This window comes from Ambystoma mexicanum, chromosome 11 (genome assembly GCF_040938575.1).
Source record: "Ambystoma mexicanum isolate Mex_15411 chromosome 11, UKY_AmexF1_1, whole genome shotgun sequence".
NCBI lineage: Eukaryota > Metazoa > Chordata > Amphibia > Caudata > Ambystomatidae > Ambystoma > Ambystoma mexicanum.
Window position 1 is genome coordinate 1,097,317,086 of NC_090934.1, and position 22,874 is coordinate 1,097,339,959.

General features: G+C 49.2%; 1 protein-coding gene across 2 annotated transcripts in view; it reads right to left on the bottom strand.

Annotated features, from left to right (window-relative positions):
* The window catches only part of LOC138504143 (G2/mitotic-specific cyclin-B2-like), a 46,453-nt gene extending 43,223 nt beyond the window's left edge, over positions 1-3,230 (bottom strand). Inside the window, exon 1 of one of the 2 annotated variants that reach the window (XM_069624381.1) lies at positions 3,086-3,230. In XM_069624381.1, coding sequence (XP_069480482.1) covers positions 3,086-3,109 — 24 coding nt within the window. In that variant the 5' untranslated portion in view covers positions 3,110-3,230. The remainder of the gene's footprint in view (positions 1-3,085) is intronic. The other variant, XM_069624382.1, reaches the window with a different exon arrangement.
* Between the last annotated feature and the right edge of the window lie 19,644 nt (positions 3,231-22,874).

Here is a 22,874-nt window from a genome sequence, read left to right on the forward strand (position 1 = left end):
CTTCATGTCATTTTCTACTCCTCTCACATCATGGACCTTACAAGAAGACCCACTTTCAGCTGCGAGGCATTCTCCCTTACCTTCCCCCAGAATCTCAATGTTGCCAGAGCTCTGGTGCTCTCCAGGCTGGACTATTCCAACAGCATCTTCTACAATCTGCCCAATTCCTCCCTTCAACTAATTCAGAATAGGACGGCAAGATTAGCCTCAAGCCCAGGGATCACATCTCTACAGCGCTGAAACCTCTCCACTGGCACCTGGTTAGTGCAAGGATCAAATAGTTAAAGACCCACTGCATCATCCACAAGGCTTTCTGGGGCCTGGGACCCCACTACATCCAACAGTCTCCGTAAATACCTCCCTGATAAGAGTTCTGTCTTCTGGCTCCCAGGACTCTGCATGTCAGGTGCTTTGCCAAGCTAAGAGGGGGCGTAAAACCCTCTCCTTCACAGGTGCCTTCCTCTAGAATGGCCTCCCTGCCCCTCTGACTTGAGCCAGATCTAAGTCCTAGAAGCTTTGAGACACTTCGCTTCCTCCTTCCCTCTGCACCTCCCATGCCTCTTGACTGGCTACCTGGTTCCTTCTGATTATTACAGGGGCACCAAGCCCCTTCTCGACCAATCTGCCCCTGCACTTTGTCTCTACTGCCCCTCCCCCATCCCCACAAACCTTCAATTGCCTTTCTGGACTACCTCAACTGGCACTAGCCCGGTTGGGGCTGCACCACATTGAGCGCCCCAGCCTCGTCCTCACGTGGACCTTCTTCCCCAACACCCTCTGCATTCACTACCACTTGTCCACCTGGCCTCCCCATAACACTCACTGACTCATGGGCCGTTTTCCACCCAGACTGGCGCACCCCCACCCACTTTGTGTTACTGCACTCGCACAATCCCAATGGTATGGACTAGTAGGATGTTTTTCATCCATCTCTGCGCCCCCCTGCCCCTTCTCTTGAAGCACTTTTTGCTGAATAGGTGCATTATAAATACCAAATAAATAAAAGGCGATTGTAGAGCATGAGCCACGGTGGCTCAGCTCATTGGTGCAAGGGATCATGTCCTACGAGAGATTGCTTTAACCTGGGAACTACCACAGTTCCTAAGCGAAGTAGAACTTAATAACTGTCCTTTTGATTTGGATCTTTGGAACATAGTTAACCAATTCTACTCCGTGTTTCGGCATGGAAGAAAGGAATGAAGTCCTACAACTTAAAACACGTTTAGAGTGAGCTAAATTCACAGCCTTAAGACTGGCAACGTCAGCATGCAAAGGGCTCAAAAGCACAATGGGTACCACGATAAAGGGAGAACAGAAAATCGGGTCCAGTAATTTACTGCTCTACTCATTAACACATGTACACAGAGGCTCCCTTATTTATTTTTCCCCAGCTCATCAGGGGAAGCATACTTAGTATTTGTGCCCGAGGTCTCACAAGGAGTGGGAAAATTAATGTAATATGAGCCCACTATGGGGAACCAGCAAGTGCCTTAACAGTAAACACAGGGCTAGCTGTACAAATACTTTTGAAATCGTGCCAAAATATCAGAATTCCAGTAGTAAAACGTCAGACTACAGTAAATGGATAAATAATACATACTGCTAAATTTAAAGTTAAAAAGCAACTCAACACTTTAAACAATTGCCTCAGTTACACATAAATAGTATGTAAGAAGCATATCAAATTATTGCTAAAATGTCACACCATGCTGTAGATCAGAGTCCTCTCAAATGTCTTAAAGGGTAATAGGCTTTTCAGAGAGTTCAATTGCTTCTCTTCAGCAGCTGCGGTGTCCTGCAAGTCACTGGTTCAAGAGCAGTCCTGATACTTTCACTCCATGGACATCAACCAGTGTAACACTACTTTGGGCCATTGCGTTTAACCCTGCCGACATCTGCAGCTAAGTGAAGCTTGTTTGCTTCACTTACCTTGCTAGGCTCGTTTTAACTACTGTTAACACCCTTCACACAAACCAAAATGGGCCACTCAACCAATGTCAGGTGAGTGCAGGGACAGACCTCTAGGATTTCTGACCAAACGTTGTGACAAAGTATGTATACTTTTGCACTTCAAATACTCCAGACACCCAACATAAACACTACTGGACACCCAAAGCACAGAATCTTAACCTTAAGAAGCCAGGCAGCACAACCAACCCACAAGCGCGACAACCCACACAGACGCCATTTCCTCCTGGCTCTGAACTTATCCTATCCTCACTAACACACCCCACACTCTGGTCTTGCAGAGCCACGTGAGCACCTGGAGATTGCCCTTGGGTGGTAGCAGTGCGCAATAAACATAACATAACACAGCGCATCCCCTTCAGGACCTTTAACTATAACCCAAGTAATGTTTCGTGCAACTGCAGGTGATCATGTGCCACGGTGATCATGTGCCACGGTACTTCATCGGTGCCAGTTTTCCATGGCAAGCAACAAGAAACATTAGTACAGCTCAGATCTGAAGGGTACACGGGCCATCTAACAGGGAGGCATGTCACCGTAACACCAAAATTACCCATCGCCATCAAAGATTTAGTATGCAGAAGAGCTCTATCAGAAACAGAAACCATTACGATTGGAAACTTCAATACCCAATGAAACTAGATCCACAAAAAGTAAACCGGGCATGTAAGAGAAATAAGGGAGGGATAGTGTGGCGCATTCCCAGCAACCCGAGAAAAGGCGTAAATCACATGGAATGGGGTGGGTATGGGTTAAGAGAGTTCAGCCGTGAAGGAAGGCATGCAAAATATCGGGGAAATAAGTACATGGGAGCGCATTAGGAAATCGGGTAAATAACTAAAACATGAGAAAGTGCTTGGCTAATTAATGGTTAACACAGCGGGGCATGTGAGCGAGTCAGACGGGCACAAGCGGCGGGCCCGAGTGAGAATACATCAACCGATGATGCAGTTAAATGTGGGGAGAAAAATGCCGGCTTGGGAAGGAGAGGGGTGCGAACGAAGGGCTAGCAGCGTGTACACAGTTGCTCAGGAAAACCAGGAAGGAAAGGGGAGAGGAAGCAACACCAGTGATTGATGTGACAACACCCCAGACCTCTTTAATTCTCTATACTTACAGCTGGGCGCCGGGCGTTCATCATTTCAGCAAAAGTTCAGTCAACACAACTATACCAAGAAAATGAACATAAAGTGAGCGCGATCACCTGTACATTTAAATGGCACGGCGTTTCCAACCATTGGCCATAACTTTATAGGATGCTTCGCGCCTATTGGCTGATGGTATTCTTAAGCACTAGCTAGTTCACTATCTGAAAAACGGACCCTAGCAACGTTCCGTCTTCCTCCTCATCACGTGAGTTTCACGTTACGTTCAGGTCACAGCGTTCTAATAAAGTACTGTCCGGAGGGCTAACATTCCTAGAGAAACTGAGTCGATTATGAAGGTCCTGCTGGTTGGCCGAGCAGTCAGGGAATCCCCACTTTCATACGATGCTCGCGGCATTTGCGAGCTAAAGTTGCATGTGCTGCCCTGAAATTTAAGGATAAAGGGGTAGGGGCTGTTAAAAATTATGTTTCATTTTACATGTCAAATGTGAATTTTCTGATCTGTATATTTTATTCCTCCAGAAAAATAAACTTCTTCAGAAAAGAAAAAAAGAAACGATTACTAATGTCAGCTTTATTTTAGAATTTGTCCCTCTGCATGTGATAGTCTGTGAGCGCCTCGGGCCCCCTCACTCATGCATACAGACAGCATAGCTCTCAACCATTTGTGTCACATAGGCGGGTGAAAACACCCGATTTTATTTTTGGCGGGTGAGAGGCCCATTGAAATGAATGGGCATGCAGGAGGCTTGGCGTGTGAGTCAGCTGTTTAGAAGGCGGGTGACACCCGCCAAAAGCGTGTGAGTTGAGAGCTATGCAGACAGGCACACAAATGATACACAGAGACGCGTCCGAAGCTGGTGAGGTCCCGGCGGCAACTGCCGTTCGGGATGTATTTATTACCCACACGCATGCGTGAGCCGAAACGAGGCTTGCACATGCGTACACATAGTTCGCACTTTAACATCTTTCCTTTTCTTTAAACAGAAACAATTAACCACATGTAACTCAAACAGGACTCAATGTGAGTCATACACTTTGGTTTACTCCCGGCTCAGTCTCCCGAGTCCATGATGTAGTCTTTGAATCGCACTAGGGCTTGCCGCCCCGTCTCACCGGGTACCGGCTGCTACTCCCATGGGTCGGCAGCGGTGCAACATCACTTGGCTGCTGTTCTGCCTGCGTGTCGGCCTCGAGGAACCCTCCACTTGCCTCTGCTCTCAACTCCTCCTCCGGTGGCCTTTCCTGGGGACTTAAGTCCACCTTCTTGAAGAAGGATTTGTTTCGGGTTACAGTTCCTCTTTCGCTGGCCGCTGTTACGATCGCTCCTTTGACGTGAGTGACTGTCCAGGATTGTGGCGCATATGTCAGTGACAGCTTCCCTTCTGGGCGGCGGTTCTTGACCAGCACAGCGTCACCCACAGAGACCTCCTTTTCCTGCAGGCCTCTCCTCTCACTTTCTTTCTCATCCCTCGTCACTCGTTCTTGCCTTACCCTGTAGTTGTCAATTACGCCTGGCAAACGTCCTTCCATTTCTGGAATCAGCCCTCTTGGGCAGCGTCCAAACAGGGCTTCAGCTGGAGACACTCCGGTTGATTGGTGGGGGGTGGTCCTGTACTCCCTCAGGAATTCTAATAGGTTTCTTCTGAGTTCGCCCCCTCCACTCGCCGAGATGCGGAACACTTTATTCAATGTCCTCATAAATCGCTCCGCTTCCCCGTTCGCCATGGGCCATAAGGGTTTCACCTTCCTGTGTTGTATCCCCCTTTCTTCCAGGTATCTTGCAAACTGGTTCCCCGTGAACGGGGGCCGTTGTCTGAACACAGGACGGTCAGGAACCCATGGGTCGCAAACATTTTCTCGAGGGCCAAAAGGGTGTGGTCGCATGCCGTGGAGTCCACCAGCTCTACTTCGTGTTACCATGACCACTGGTCGACGACGGCCAGGAAATACATCCCTCTGCCAGTAGAGCCAAAGTCTGCATGGACTGCCCCCCAGGGGAGTTCGCTCCTGTCCATAGATTTTACGGGCGGGGCCCTTTCTGCCTCTTGTGGCTTGGCACGGTAGACACCTCCGCACATGTCCTTCCACACGGTCCTCCAGGTCGGGAAACCACACCTGTGGCTTCAGTCTCGTCTTCGTTTTCGCTGAGCCCTGGTGACCTGTATGGGCCAGTTCGAGAACTCTGGAAACTAGTGCGCGGGGCATCACAATCTGTCTGCCTCGTAGGAGAGGCCTTCTTCCGAGATGGATAGCTCGTCTCTCACCTTCCACAGCGCCTGCAGATCTCTCTGGGCTCTTGCCTCCCTTCCTGCGTTGTTGTTCAGGACCTCTTTCCCCTCCCCACTCCATATAGCTGTCTGAATTACCTTGAAGATTTTGTCTTCGTTGGACTCTCTGGCAACGACCTCTCTCGACAGTGCCACCGGCATGGCCACTTCCACAATGTTATTTATGATATCCTGGCATGCTACAATTTCCCCTTGGCTCTGCTCCCGCCAGCTATTCGGGTGGCAGGACGGGTAGTCCGCGGGATTGTTTGTTCCAGGCCTGGGGCGCAGCTTCACCCCATACTCTATGATTGACAGCATCCAGCGTTCAATGTGTGGAGGGGGTTTCGATGACGCCCCGGCCATGATCGGGATCAGCGGTTTGTGATCGGTGACTACGACCACCGGCTTCCCCAGGATGTAGAGTCGGAAATGCTGGCAGCCCCACAAGATCGCCAACGCCTCTCTCTCAATTTGGGAATATCTCCTCTCAGTCTCTGACAGTGCCTTGCTTGCATATGCTATTGGGCGCATACTTCCTTGAGCATCCGCCTGCATCAGTACAGCTCCCAGCCCGACAGGGCTGGCATCCACTACGATTTCAGACTCAACTGTCGGATCGAAGTACGCCATAGTGTCCTGATCAGATAACGCCTGCTGGATGACATGAAATGCTTCCTGTTCTTTTCCACCCCATGTCCACGGCACGTCGTTCTTAGTGAGAGCCCGGAGGGGTTCAGAGAGTGACGCTAGTCCTTTTATAAAGCGGCCGCAGTAGTTCACCATTCCGAGGAAGCTGTGCACTTCAGCCGGTGATTCAGGAGCAGCGGCCTCGCAAATGTCTCTGACTTTTTCCGGGTCTGTTGAGATACCCCCAGCATGAAAGATGAATCTGAAAAATTCTATGCAATCCTTGAAGAATTCGCACTTACAGCGGTGCAGCGTCAGGCCTAGCTCCTTCAGTCTCTGCAGGGTCAGTGCTAGCCACTTCATATGCTCCATCTCCAACGACGCGAACACCAGAATGTCATCGCTCATGTTGAGCCCCCACGAATGCCCGCCAGCGCAGCCCCTATCGTATTCTGAAACACTTCGGCAGGCAGAGGACACGCCAAAGCTGAGACGCTTGAATTGATAAAGCCCTTCGTGGGTGGTGAACGTTGTTATGTATCGTGATTCCGGGTGGAGCTCAAGCTGATGGTACCCGGACCGTAGGTCTAATTTTGAGAAGACTTTGGCTCCCTACAACTCACTTACGATATCATCCAGTGTCGGGGTGATGTGGCGCTCCCTCTTAATTGCTGCGTTTGGCAGCCGCATGTCTACACAGATGTGGACGGCACCCGGTTGTTTTGGTTTGGGTGCCACCACGATTGGTGATACCCAGGGAGTGGGCCCCTCGACTTTCTCGATGATATCCATCTCGATAAGGGTCTGCAATTCTTTTTCCACCTGTGGACTGCGGTGAAAGGGTATCCTCCGGTGTTTGAGTGCGGTCGGTTTTATGGTCTCGTTGATGTGTAGATGAACCGGCGCAGCTTTGAGTTTGCCCACCCCTTGAAAAATGCTCTCAAACTTGCTCAGGAGTTGTTCGATGTCCGCCTGGTATACTGCCAGCGTAAAGTGGACGATGTCGAAGGCCTCCGACACTGCGCAGCTCAATAGAGAGTGGGGACTGACGTCTGTTACATAAAACCGATCCTTGATTGCATTGGGGCCGTGTGTGGCTGGTGCCACGAACACCCCTTGAATTGGCAGTGGTGTGTCGCCTCCAAATGTGTAAATCCTAGTTTTTGACTGGTCCAACTGCGGTGGGCCCAGGATGGCCATGTAGTGCTCCGTGGCTAGAACACACACCAATGCTCATGTGCCTATGAGGACTGGTATGGGGGTGCCCTTAATGTCCACAACATAGGTGGGTTGCCTCCTTTTCTTGGCTCCCGTGGCAATGGTCGATATGAAGAAGACCTCTTCGTCATCTTCCTCCTCCTCGGCAATATTCAGTCTCTGTGTGTCCTGCTCAATTGAAGCTACGCTCCGCGGCCTCCTGCTTGCCCTTGCAGGACCCCTGTGTGTCGTTACTGGCGCTGTGGCTCGGCACATTCTTGCGTAGTGCCCTGGTGTGTTGCACCTCCCGCATACTCTTGACTTGGCAGGGCAGTCCTCGGTGTGCGGCAGGTTGTACCCACAATATTGGCACACCACCGGGGATCCTTGGGCAGGAGACGCCTCCTGGTGCTTCTGGCTCCAGCAGGCCTTCAACTGAGTGGATTTCCCTAGGGCGAATGCCTCTTCCCCTTTGCTCGGGCGTACGGCAGCGTCCATTTTCGCCCCCCTGCTTTCTGCCAGCTCATATATTCTACCATTGTCTAATATCTGGACTAAGGTCATCCCAGGTTCTCGTAAGATCTGCCGCCGTAACTTACTTGCTCACTATTCTTAGAGAGGCACAGATCCACCCTACTGATGAGGTCCAACCAGACCGAAACACGTGTCTGGGGTTTCTGTTGGTACTCTTGTTCAGAGGAGAATTGCCTAGCATTTCGGTGCTGGACTGCCCCAGAGCAGGACAAAGACTGATATGTTTGCGATATTTCTTCTCTGTGAAAGATAGTGAGCTAAAGACTCTGGGTAAGTCTCTCGTAACCAGGACTGATGTCTGGCAGAGGGACTCCCAGGACCCCCTTGTTAATTTGCATATTTAAGTAACTTTGGGTCTCACCCTAAGTTACTAGGGAAATCCAGACGTGGACCCCTTGCTCACTATTCTTAGAGAGGCACAGATCCACCCTACTGATGAGGTCCAACCAGACCGAAACATGTGTCTGGGGTTTCTGTTGGTACTCTTGTTCAGAGGAGAATTGCCTAGCATTTCGGTGCTGGACTGCCCCAGGGCAGGACAAAGACTGATATGTTTGGGATATTTCTTCTCTGTGAAAGATAGTGAGCTAGAGACTCTGGGTAAGTCTCTCGTAACCAGGTCTAATGTCTGGCAGAGGGACTCCCAGGACCCCCTTGTTAATTTGCATATTTAAGTAACTTTGGGTCTCACCCTAAATTACTAGGGGAATCCAGACGTGGACCCCTTTCTCACTATTCTTAGAGAGGCACAGATCCACCCTACTGATGAGGTCCAACAAGACCGAAACATGTGTCTGGGGTTTCTGTTGGTACTCTTGTTCAGAGGAGAATTGCCTAGCATTTCGGTGCTGGACTGCCCCAGGGCAGGACAAAGACTGATATGTTTGGGATATTTCTTCTCTGTGAAAGATAGTGAGCTAAAGACTCTGGGTAAGTCTCTCATAACCAGGACTAATGTCTGGCAGAGGGACTCCCAGGACCCCCTTGTTAATTTGCCATAACTTACTTGAGCTGCATCCTTGTATCAGCTGATTTCTGATCATCACCTCCTCATTGTCCCACCTGCACATGCTTGATAGCTGACGTAGCCGTGCACAGAACTGGTCAAGGGACTCATCGTCGTGTTGTTTCTCCCCACATATCACAAATCTGTCAAAGTCAACATTCGAAAGTGGAATGAAATGGTTCCGAAACGCAGTCTTGATGGCAGCATACGTAGTCACCTGGATGTTTAGTGACTCATAGATGCGTAGCACCCCGGTTCCTGCAGAATATAGCAGTGTGGCGACTTTGGCGTCGTCGTCATCTTCCAAAGTCGTTCTGAAAAACATGTCCAACTTTTTAATCCATATGAGCCACTTGGGCCCCAACTTCGAGGGCGGACCAGTTGTGTCGAACTCGGGCATGGGCGCCAGAGTGCTATGCTGCCGCCGCGCTCCATGCGCAGGTGTTGCTGTCTCCTCTTCTGAGCCATTCATTGTTGCAGGTCGCACAGGCACCCCACATACGTGGCTGAGGCCGCAAACCTGTTCTTGTGGTCAGACCCCACACTGCTACCCACTGACCTGGATGTCCTGATTGTGTTTATGGCAGGCTCTTCCTTCAGTGGTCCTTTCATGCAGGGCCATCAGGTATGGAATGTTGGCACATTATTGCTGTCTTTTAAGGCTGTCTTGAGGAGATGTGCCCCTCAGGCCAGGATCGTGGTCCCCCTCCTGGGAGAACAACAAAAGCTCCAAAAATTGTTCCTTAATGAACTTGTGAGCAGCGCACGAGCACCCTTGCGGGCCGCAACTGCGTCACAAGTTAATCCAAGATGACTGACGATCGTGTCAGCGTCGGGTTCTGGCCGCGTCGGGGAAAGATAACTGACACATGCACTCGCGTGCGCAGTGTTAACCCTCCCTCCTGCGACCGTCCTCGTCGCCAATGTGATAGTCTGCGAGTGCCTTGGGCCGCCCCACTCATTCATACAGACACGCACACAAATGATACACAGAGACGTGTCTGATGCTGGTGAGGTCCTGGCGGCAACTGCCGTTCGGGACGTATTTATTACTCACACGCATGCGTGAGTCGAAAAGTGGCTCGCGCATGCGTACACATACTTCGCACTGTAACACTGCAGTCAAATGTAATATTCATTGAACAGGGCATTATGGCAGATGGCTTGCAACATTATTACAAGAGAAAATCTTTTTAATAGCCAGAGCTCACATGTAATTAGTGCTGTACAGTGAAGTAAAACATAGTGTCAGAGCTGTGACATTTGATGGTTAGCCCACAGGACCTCCGTTGTCAGAGGCCTTGCCCCTCCGTACCTGGAAGGAGACGCGGGACACAGGTCTTGACGGTTCAGGTTCCCGGTGCACACTGGCGAGCCCGGGTTCGCCCACTTTATTTTCTGCACATGCGCAATGGCAAACATTGCTGGCGCACTCACATGTCATTGTCACATCCCTCCTTTCTCATAACGAAATGCAACATGGCCATTAGGCATAACTTAAAACTGAAAACACATGAAACATTACATGAGCCCAACGTGGGAAAATACAGAAAACTGCAGGTTGATCTTAGCTTGGGTCCAGGGGTCTCATTATATGTTTGCCGGTCTGGTAACAACGGTACCGGTAAGCTTGCCGGTACCGTTTTTACCGGACCAGCAAACTATGAGTTCTGGTTGCGGGTGCCTTCCCACCCGCCAGGTCTGACTTGGCGGGCGTACCGGCACCCGCGAGCAGAGCATGTCAGATGCACTGGCACCATTTTGAATGGTGTTGGTGCATGTCATGATGCCTACCCCCGGGGACCCAGACCAAGTCCAGCAACCCCGGAAGCAGGCATCAAGTTATTCTAAGCAAGCCCAACAACCCCTGCTAGGGGCTATTTGGGTGCAGTCCTGGCGCCTATGGCGCCAGGCTCATATGGAGAGTCAGTCCTGGCGCCATAGGCGCCAGGCTCATAGATTAAAACTTACCTGATGCAGACCATGCTGCAAACTCACCTGATGCAGACCATGCTGCAAGAGCTGAAAGCCAAAAGAGGCTTGGAAGGGACTACTTTACCTAGGGACTATTTTTTACTCGGATGGGGCTGGGGAGGAATATGATATGATATGATATGGCATTTGTAGCGCGCCTATACACAAGTGTTTCAAGGCGCGATGAGGCAGGGCGGGGGGAACAAAGGGAAGACAGACAACGATCCTACTAGGCCAGGTGTCATTCAGATCGCGCAAGTGCAGGGGTAGGAGGAAGGGAGAAGGTGCAAGGGAAAGGGGGGAAGTGTAAGTACAATACTTACCTGGGACTACTTTGGAGGCTATTTAAACCACGCCCGAAGAGCAGCACACGCTTCGCGTTATTCTGCATCCAGCAGCGTAACGCTCACTGTGCCTGCAAGTCTGCATCCAGTTTTCTGCCACGCCCGCCACGAGTCTGGCGCTCCTAGAAAAAGGGAGAAAGAAGGAGAAAAGGTTAGAACAAGAGCAATACCTTTGATCCTTACCTGAATTCCCGATCCATCGCGCCTTCGAGCTGGAAGAAAGAAGTTATTTTATGCGCGTCGCCTCGCCTGCTGCAGCGCCGCGCTGAACTCACCGGCCTTCGCAGCATCTTCACATTCCACCACATCCTTCTGCATGTTCCCGCCGCACTCCGGCACCTAAGGAGAAGACAAGAACAGCAAGGTGAGCCAAGGGAATACACAGAGGCAATATTAGTTACCCCCCATAGATTTACCTGATTTTACCACCGGGGGTACTATTCCTATTCACGGGTTGGCGCAGCTTCCACTGCATCCTCGCCGAACCCCGGCCCCTATGGGGAAACAAAAGGACAGCAAGGTGAAACAAAGGGACAAACAAGGGGAAACCTCCTCACCACAATAGACTTACCTGATTTTACCGCCGGAGGCATTATTCCCCGAGACTTCATACTTTCTCTAAGCGCCTGAATAAGGGAGAAAGCAACAGGTTACATATTGACAATATTTTATCGAGCTGTGTTGGATAATACAAAACCTTACCTGAATATTACCGGTTGCCACGAGGAACTCTTCACTAGGGTCAAGCTGCAACCTGCAAGGAATCGGACAAGAGTGAAAGTCAGACATTTTAACTCTTACGAACTACATACTTACGGCGTCTTGGCGGGAATCTCAGAGTCAATATTGTTCTGGAACTCACCAATTCCTTCGAGCCAGTGAAGCAACTGGTTATCTACGCGCCCCTGCGCTCAATGCAGGATGGAGAGCACATCATTCCAAACCATCAGGTGAGACTATAAGAGGGGACATCAAAGGCGATCAGTGGGGAGAACAGCGGGAGTGGTGGGGGGGTTAACGCTCAACTCCACGGGTGGTTAATTCCCTTTCTCCATTTGCAGAAGACTATTCCTACGGGCCAAGCAAACAAAGCTAGGTGGGCCAGTCCAGTCTGTCATCTCGGCACTACGCGTCACATTGGTGGAGACCGCAGCTGTCCAGTTCAGATCGACGCCCCTGTGGGAGCCAGGTGAGGGTAACAGAACGCAAAGACTACCCACAAATTCCCACCCGGGCGTTATGGATACCTCAGAAACTGACCAATTGGCCCAATTACTAGGGGAACTGAGGGCTGAAGTGCATTCCGCCCGTCAAGAAACCAATGCCCTTAGGAGAGAACTGATTTTGTCAAAGATATGATATGATATGATAGGATATGATATGATATGATATGGCATTTGTAACGCGCCTATACACAAGTGTTTCAAGGCGCGACGAGGCAGGGAGGGGGGAACAAGGGGAAGACAGACAATGATCCTAATAGGCCAGGTGTCATTCATCGCGCAAGTGCAGGAGTAGGGGGAAGGGAGAAAGTGCATGGGGAAGGGGAGGGGGGGAAGTGCAGTACAAGGTAAGTAGAATAAAATAAAATAAATAAAGAGGGCCAGCTGGTGGCAAGTGCAAGGTAAGTGCAGACAAGTGCTGGGAAGGGGGGCTGTAGGGATACAGAGACAGTCCCGCAGTGCAGGGGTTGCCAGGGAGGCAGTGCAAGTGGAGAGTGGCTGGGCCCAGGACCGGGGTCAGTGAGAGTGGCCCAGTAGCAGATTCAGCGAAGAATTAGCAGGGGAGAGGGAGAGAGAAAGCAGAAGCAAAGAGGAAGGTTTTGAGGTGCTTCCGGAACCGGAGATGGTTCTCCTCAAGTTTCAGGGAGGCAGGGAGGCTGTTCCGGAGGGAGGCCCCTAGGAGTGAACTGATGACCTTGCTAGGCAACTACTGCAAAGCCAGGCTGGACAAGCACCCCTACCAGGTCCCGGGGGAAATCCAGCTCCTGTGTCATCGAGTAACCCTGTGCAAATGGACCTACCAGGAAATATTCCATAAGCTCCGCCCGAACGCCTTGCCGGAGATTCCAAAAGGTTCGCTGTGTTTATGAACCAATGCCGCTTGCACTTTATATGCAGACCTGGAGCCTTCCCAAACGATCAAGCCAAGGTAGCCTTTGTATTGTCATATCTCAGCAGCAGTGCAGCTGATTGGTCAATTCCACTAGTTACTCAGGATGACCCAATTCTTCGGGATTTTCAGGGCTTTCAAATGAGCATGGAAAGACTATTTGCCCGGCACTCCCAAGGACATGCCCTGGATAACAAACTTTTGTCCCTATGACAGGGTAACCAGGACCTTCTATCCTACATCGCGACCTTTAATAGGTTGATAGTGGAAACTGGATGGCCTGAGGTAAAACGAATCACGTTATTTCATCGAGGGCTTCGAGGAGAACTCAAGGATGTCTTGGATCAAGTCGTGAACCCACCTCAAGACTGCGCTGAATATATAGACTTAGTGGTCCAGTTGGATCACAGACTTCAGAACAGAAAGGCTGATCGAGCCAAGTTTGAGAATCGGGTGTTGGTCAAAACCCACGCTAACCCCAAAGGAGCAGATGCTTCAGAACCCATGCAAATCGGATTGGTTAAAGGACCCTTAACCCAGAAGGAAAGAGAAAGGAGACGGAAAATGCAATTGTGTCTATATTGTGGAACTTCTGGGCATTTTCTACAGGATTGCCCTGTAAATCCACCCAAGAAGGTGGTAGGAGCTGCTGATAAAAGCCATATGGAGTCAGACTCGGGAAACGACCACGCCCGACAAGCGTAGAGGTCCGCTTGCCGAGCTTGAAGAAGGATAATCAGACCTCGCATTTCATCATACCAATGGTCCTGGTAGATCTAAGGCAGCCATCGCGTATGCACGCAGTAAGGGCATACATTGATAGCGGGGCCATAGGAAACTATGTGGACTACGAATTGGCTTCCAGGATGAAGCTACCTCTCTGCCGAAAAACCACCTCAGATGTCATCACCACAGTCGATGGAACTGAAATTGCCTCTGGGCCTGTAACGCATTCCACCGCAGAGATGACACTATTGGGTCAGGATGGGCATCGAGAGACTATTGTGTTTGATCTAATCAAAGCCCCACAGTTTCAAATAATACTGGGGATACCTTGGTTGGAAACACATAATCCTTGTATTGATTGGCGAGAGAAGAGAATAACCTTCCCGGGTTGTGCACAAACCTGTTACCCAAAGAAAAATCTGAACGCAGGCCTCGGCACAGTAACCACAGCAGTCGTGCAACTACCTCCAGAATACCAAGAATTCCAGGATGTCTTCCAAAAAGAACAAGCAAACACCTTACCACCTCACAGATCGTACGATTTTCAAATCGGTCTCATACCCGGTGCACAAACCCCTTGTAGCAGGATCTACGCTCTTACGGAACCTGAGAAACTTCACCTACGACAATACTTAGACCTGTACCTTGCTAATGGCTTCATTCGCCCATCCAAGTCTCCTGCATCTTCAGCTTTGTTCTTCGTGCCCAAAAAGGAAGGTGACCTCAGAACGTGCATAGACTACCGTGCATTGAACCAGATAACTGTTAAGAACCGATACCCATTGCCTCTGATCCCTGAACTACTAGACCAAGTGAAGGACGCTTGTATATACACTAAGTTAGATCTCTGGGGGGCATACCATCTGGTACGTGTAAAAGAGGGCGACAAATGGAAGACTGCTTTTCGCACTAAGTATGGGTTATTCGAATACCAGGTGATGCCTTTCGGGTTGTGAAATGCACCAGCAGCCTTCCAATACTTCATGAACGATGTCCTTCGTGAACTCATTGACGTTTGTGTTGTCGTATATATCGATGATATTCTAGTATACTCCTCTTCAGAATCTGACCATGTGAAGCACGTCCGAGCAGTCCTTGAGAAATTGCACCAGCACAAACTCTATGCAAAACAGGAAAAATGCGTTTTTCATGCCACAGAAGTTGAATTGCTTGGGTTTATCCTGACCCCAAGAGGAGTCCGAATGGACTCACGAAAGGTGGACGCAATCCTTAAGTGGCCATCACCAAGTTCAGTTAAAGGAGTACAAAGCATGCTCGGCTTTGCCAATTTCTAACGCAGATTCATCCCGGATTTTTCACATGTTGTACATCCCATCGCAGCACTCTTGAGAAAAAATAAATGCATTATGTGGACTGAAGAAGCTGAAAATGCCTTCCAAGAGCTAAAAGCGAAATTCACGTCTGCACCTGTATTAAAGCACCCGCGCCCTGAACTTCCATACATAGTGGAAACTGATGCATCCAGTCTAGCCATGGGAGCTGTCCTGTCTCAAAAGGACCCTGAAACTGGCCAGCTTCACCCAGTAGCATTTTGGTCCAGAAAGTTCTTGGCACCCAAGTTAAACTATGCGGTTACCGACAAGGAGTTATTAGCCATTAAATCCGCCTTCAAGGCTTGGCGGCACTATCTTCTCGGTGCCAGGCATACCATTACTGTGATCACCGATCACCGGAATTTACAGTATTTAAAGACAGCCAAGGCCCAATCGTCACGCCAACTCTGATGGGTATTGTTCTAGCCGAATTCGATTTTGTGATAACCTATCGACCAGGTTGTAAGAATGGTAAAGCAGACGCCTTATCCCGAATAGGGATGGGAGAGGCAGAAGTGAACCCAGAACCAGTACCTATAATTTCCGAACAAAGGATTCTTGGCCTGACTACTCTACAGACACTAGAGGAAATTCAGGTAAAGATCCAACAACTCTTTCATCCTTCAGCCCTGCAGGACTGGGTAAAGAAAGGCCCGGACTACTCTGTCACCAATGACCTGCCTTATTACTAAGGGCGGCTATTTCTGCCACATAAGGAACTACAAGAGCTAGTCATTTCCTGTTATCATGATACCCTAATGGAGGGGCACCCAGGTATTGCAAAAACTGAAGCTAAGATTAAGAGTCAATTCTGGTGGCCCACCTGGCAAAAGGATATTAAATCATTTGTGATGTCTTGTGGCATTTGCGCCCAAAACAAAAGTCAAAAGAAAAAACCAGCCGGACTCTTACAACCTTTAGAAATTCCGCCTACACCATGGCACACCTTATCGTTAGACTTTATTACTGATCTACCCCCATGCAATGGATTTAACAAAATTCTAGTTATTGTGGATCTTTTTTCCAAGATGGCCCACTTTATTCCTTTAAAGGGATTACCTTCAGCTTCAATCCTGGCCAAGGAGTTCCTCGAAAACATTGTTTGCATACACGGATTTCCGTCCGTATTGGTCTCTGACCGGGGCAGTCAATTCATTTCACATTTTTGGAAAAAATGTTGTCAATTGGCGCAAATCGATGTGAAGTTATCGACCAGTCACCACCCCCAAACCGATGGTCAAACGGAGAGGACCAACCACACTCTCGAACAATACCTGCGTTGTATGTTACATCAGACTGAGAGTAATTGGAAAGACATTCTTTGGATCGCCGAAATGCATACAATCCAGTACATTCTGGAACTGGACAAAGCCCCTTTTATACCTTATATGGGCACCATCCTCGAACCTCAGACCTTGACTCACCCCAACATTTAGAAATGCCCGCAGTAGACCATCTGCACGCTACGATTACACAAGCCTTTAAGGAAGCAGCTGTACATTTAAAAAAGGCGAAAGAAAAATACAAGAAAGATGCTGATCGGCATAGAAGTGATACTCCACAATACCAGATGGGGGACCAAGTATGGTTAGCGACAAAACACATACCTCTAAAGGGGACACAGACTTTTAACCCCAGATATTTGGAACCTTACTCTATTAAGGCCATTATCAACCCGGTGGCTGTCAAGTTGGACTTACCTGCATTACTATGCGAATTCACCCCGTCTTTCATGTGTCACTTTTGAAGCCAGTGCAACCAGGGACAAGACTAACCAAGCCACCAGACCGCATCCTTGTAGACGCGGGACCCTCAATTTGAAGTTAAGAACATCCTGGACTCCAAGCTGATAAAGTCAAAACTTTTTTATTTAATCGACTGGAAAGGTTACGGACCACAGGAAAGGTCATGGGAACCTAGTGACCACGTTCATGTACCCCAATTGGTGAAAAAATTCCACAGAAATTTCCCAGACAAACCGAAACCACAGGGAAGAACGACTTTAGGAGGGGCCTTGGGGGGGAGTGCTGTCATGATGCCTACCCCCGGGGATCCAGACCAAGTCCAGCAACCCCGGAAGCAGGCATCAAGTTATTCTAAGCAAACCCCACAACCCCTGCTAGGGGCTATTTGGGTGCAGTCCTGGTGCCTATGGCGCCAGGCTCATATGGAGAGTCAGTCCTGGCGCCATAGGCGCCAGGCTCATAGATTAAAACTTACCTGATGCAGACCATGCTGCAAACTCACCTGATGCAGACCATGCTGCAAGAGCTCCAAGCCAAAAGAGGCTTGGAAGGGACTACTTTACCTAGGGACTATTTTTTACTCGGGTGGGGCTGGGGAGGAATACTTACCTGGGACTACTTTGGAGGCTATTTAAAGCACGCATGAAGAACAGCACACGCTTCGCGTTATTCTGCATCCAGAGCGTAACGCTCACCGTGCCTGCAAGTCTGCATCCAGTCTTCTGCCACGCCCGCCTCAAGTCTGGAGCTCCTAGAAAAAGGGAGAAAGAAGGAGAAAAGGTTAGAACAAGAGAAATACCATTGATCCTTACCTGAATTCCCGATCCATCGTGCCATTGAGCTGGAAGAAAGAAGTTATTTTATGCGCGTCGCCTCGCCTGCTGCAGTGCCGCGCTGAACTCACCGGCCTTCGCAGCATCTTCACATTCCACCACATCTTTCTGCATGTTCCCGCCGCACTCCGGCACCTAAGGGGAAGACAAGAACAGCAAGGTGAGCCAAGGGAATACACAGAGGCAATATTAGTTACCCCCCATAGACTTACCTGATTTTACCACTGGGGGTGCTATTCCTCTTCACGGGTCGGCGCAGCTTCCACTGCATCCTCGCCGAACCCCGGCCCCTAAGGGGCAACAAAAAGACAGCAAGGTGAAACAAAGGGACAAACAAGGGGAAACCTCCTCACCACAATAGACTTACCTGATTTTACCGCCAGAGGCATTATTCCCCGAGACTTCATACTTTCTCTCAGCGCCTGAATAAGGGAGAAAGCAACAGGTTAGATATTGACATTATTTTATCTAACTGTGTTGGATAATACAAATCCTTACCTGAATATTACCGGTTGCTACGAGGAACTCTTCACTAGGGTGAAGCTGCAACCTGCAAGGAATCGGACAAGAGTGAAAGTCAGACATTTGAACTCTTACGAATTACATACTTACGGCGTCTTGCCGGGAATCTCAGAGTCAATATTGTTCTGGAACTCACCAATTCCTTCGAGCCAGTGAAGCAACTGGTTATCTACGCGCCCCTGCGCTCAATGCAGGATGGAGAGCTCATCTTTCCAAACCATCAGGTGAGACTATAAGAGGGGACATCAAAGGTGATCAATGGGGAGAACAGCGGGAGTGGGGGGGGGGTTAACGTTCAACTCCACGTGTGGTTAATTCCCTTTCTCCATTTGCAGAAGACTATTCCTACGGGCCAAGCAAACGAAGCTAGATGGGCCAGTCCAGTCCGTCATCTCGGCACTACGCGTCACATTGGTGGAGACCGCAGCTGTCCAGTTCAGATCGACGCCCCTGTGGGAGCCACGTGAGCGTAACAGAGCATCCGACCTCCCCATTCCCATTGAGCCCTATAGGGCTCAATGGGAATGTGGAGCATTTTTTTCCGGCACCTGCGAATGGGCAATGACCGGGTCCGGCGGGGTCATAATGACCCGGTAATTGCCCATTTGCGGTTGCGGGAAACATTTGCAAGTTTGGCGGCAGCCTGCCGGTTTCACCGGCAGGGCTACCGCCAAACCTGTAGTGAGGCCCCATGATATAGTCTTTGAATCTCACCGGACATCTACAGCCTTCCCGGCGGGGATATCATTCTTCTATCGCAGCAGCGCTTCTCTCTCTTTCCAGGTCACCTTGCCCCACTTCGGGATCCCCAGTGTCTTCATCAGGAGGCTTCTCTCTGTTTACCTTTCGGGCTGTGGACTTTTCCTCTCGGAGCACTCTCTGTTGTTCTTCTTTTGCAACTTTTCTGAAGAAGCATGAGTACCTTGTCACCGACCCTCGTTGGTCGGGGGCGGTCACCATGGACCCTTTTACTTGGGTTACTCCCATGGGTGTAGGTTCATAGTTGAGGGACAATTTTCCCTGCGGATAACGGTTTCTCACCAGGACCATAGCGCCCACTTCAATGTTTGGTGGTTTGAGCCGGCGCCTGGCATTTTCACCTTAGTTGTGCGTTAGCATGTCCTCTGACGTCTTCTGGTCATCAATGACACCCAGTAGTTGGCTGTCCGTCTCGGGAATGAGCCCCCTCGGGCACCTGTTGAACAGGGCTTCAGCTGGAGGCACCCTTGTGGATTGGTGGGGGGTAGATCGATATTCCCTGAGGAACTGGTATAGGGTCCATTTTAGCTCTCCTCCTTGTCCTTGTGCAATGCAAAATATTTTATTGAGCGTGAGCATAAACCGCTCGCCCTCTCCATTTGCTTTCGGCCATCCAGGTGTCACTTTTCTATGTGTGATGCCACAGTCTGTCATGAATTCTGAAAAATGCCTTCCCTGAAATGGTGGTCCATTATCCGAGCATATTACTTGTGGGAATCCATGGGTCGCGAATACCTTTTCCCTTACTAGAATGATTTGTGTGCATGATGTTGACTCGACCAGTTTCCCCTCCGGGTATCTTGACCACTGGTCGATCATCACCAGAAAGTACATTCCTCTCCCTGTCGACCCAAAATCCACATGCACTGTGTCCCATGGGTTGTTGCTTTGCTCCATTGACTCGATGCTGGGTTCCTTGCTGACAGGGGCGGCTGCCTGGCATCAGATGCACTTGCTAACATACTCATCCACTTTCTCCTCAGGCCCTGGGAACCACACTTTGGGGTGCAGCCTCGCTTTGGTCTTCGCTGTGCCCTGATGGCTGTAGCGGGCCAGCTCTCTTACTCTCATGACCAGCATTTATCGGGATTACGATCTGCTGGCCTCGTAGCATCATTCCTTCTGCCGTTCTAGAGAGTTTGTGTCGGACTCGCCACAGCTATTGTAGTTTACGTTGAATGTCTTTGTCTTTGCAAGTTTTGCCAGCTAGAGTTGCCCTCCATTCACCGCTAACAACGGTATCCTGAATGAGCCGGAAGCATTCATCTTCGTTTGAGGCCCCTGCCACTTCTTCCAGTGTCAGAGCTACTGGTTTCGCTGAGTCCACTACTAGGCGGACATGTTCCTCACTGTCCAAAGTTGTCTTTGCTCCTGATCACTGCCACACCTGGGATGTCGGGACAAGTAGTCCGCTGGGTTATGGGTTCCTGGTCAGTATTGTAGTTTCACCCCATATTCCATGAGAGCTAGCATCCATATTTCTATCGTGGGTGGTGGTTAGGAGGATGAACCTGCTAGTATTGGAATTAGTGGCTTGTGGTCGGTAATCAGACTAGAAGAAAGAATAACATTTAAATCACTGATGCTAGTCCACCGCTCTACAAATGGAAATGGTCCAATATACCTCCAAAAACAACTTAAAAAATATGAACCCAGAAGAAACTTAAGATCTTTGAACAAAGAGCTAATAGAGAACAAACTATCAAAAAAAGTAAATGGATTAGGCAGAGCATTCCCCACCAAAGTCATCAAAAAAATGGAATACAGTACCAAAAATCCTAAGAACTGAAACAAACCAGTTAAATTAAAAAAAAAAAACTGAAAACGTTTCTATTCAAATAAATCCTTCACAAACATGACCACCCAAACCTAGAAATCCTTTTCTGTGCTGTCCCGTCACCATGTTCCTTATCTTTGTGTAAAGCGCTCTGATGCCTGCGGGCTGCAGCGCTATAGAAATAAATAACGAACTAAATAAATAAATAATCACAGACACCAGTTTTCCTTGAACATAGATACGGAAGTGCCTACAGCCCCATAGGACAGCCAGCGCCTCCCTCTCAATTTGAGAATATCTTTGTTCTGTCGCCGTAAGTGCCTTGCTGGCATAGGCTATGGGTCTCATTTGTCAATGGATGTCCGGCTGAAGGAGTACTGCCCCAAGCGCAACTGGGCTCGCATCTATAATTAATTCAGAGTCCTTCCCTGGATTGAAGAACGCCATGGTCTCTCCGCCTGTAAGAGCTTCCTTTATGGTGTCAAAGGTCTTCTGTTAGGTATCTGACCATGTCCATGCAGTGTCTTTCCTGGTCAGGGTCTGGAGAGGCTCTGAGTTTGGGATAAATCTGCTGCAGTAGGTCACCATGCCAAGGAAACTCCTAACCTCTGATATATTTTCTGGGGGTTTTGCTTCTTGAATGTCCTTCCCCTTCTGTGGGTCTGGAGAGATTCCCTTGGAATGGAAGATGAACCCAACAAATTCTGTGCTGTCTTTAAGGAATTCACATTTCTCACGGTGTAATGTTAGGCCTAGATTTCTGATCCTTTCAAGTCTTTTCTAGCTGGGTCATGTGCTTGGTCTCTGATGCTGCTAATACCAATATGTCGTCACTCAAGTTTATTATACCTTCCAGGCTGGTGTTAAGAAAGGAAGAAGGCAATGAATATGGCAAGGGAAATGTGCACAGAATCGCACAGTGAACAACTTTGAATCTAACAACGTGCATACAATACCCAAGACTCGTGTATACTAAAACCCAGGAGTGCAAATAGAGTGAAACAATAATACCAATATATGAAAAGGGATGTGGGGTAAGCACTTAGAACCTCCTTATGACTGAAAGGAAAGTCGGCAAACTCCTTACCCACTATGCTATTACAGATACTGACAGCGCTAAGCCCACGTAGAGGGCAAGCAAGGACAGGATCTGTGAGCTGACACTCTGGATGATACTGAATAAGGAACTTAGAAACAGTACTCACGAGGACCGGAAAGACCACTTGAATGTCAGTAAACCCACGAACCCAGTTGATCAAACAGGGACCCAGAAGGCTATAACAGCAATGGGTGGAGGATAACTAAATACATAAGACCCAAGTCAAGGGGCAAGTAGGAATAGTGATTATAGAATAGTGAGGAAAACAAAAGGCATTCACACAGGGACTAGTTACAACAGCACCCCACACCTAATAATCAATGGGAAATAAATGCAGAAGTGCAATGGAAAACATGGAATGGATCCCAATAGAAAGTAAGGATCAGGAGCAGGGAAAATGATATCACAAAAGGAAACCTTTCCCACCCATCCAAGGAGAAAAGGCAGGAAGCTAAATCTATAAAGGGAAACACTAATGCATCAAGTTTTTCAGTAGCAAAGGACAGCATCAAAGAAATAGAGAACACAGGCAAATTGGGCAGCATCAAAAGGGTAAAGCACAGAGAAAGGCTGCCTGCAGACAGAGGAAGACAGAAAGTGAAATCCAGAAAGCAGAAATCAATTAAGCACATAAATCCGAAATCCAGGGCAGAGGAACAAGAAACAGGAACTAGGAACTAGGCACAAAAGCTAGGAACAAGGAACAAGGGACCAGTCACAACAGGAACACTGCAACAATGACCAGCGCTGGACTGAAGTAAACTGAGGCTTTTAAAGCTGCTTAACGAGCACACCCCTCAGGTGTGCCGCTTGCTGCACCTGCAGCCACAGGTGTTGCCTATCCTCCACCCAACCCTGTCCTGCAAGGGAGGAGGTGAGGCAGTGAGCCAGGCATTCTGGGAAGCATAGTCATTAGATTAAAGTCGCATGCTGGCTGC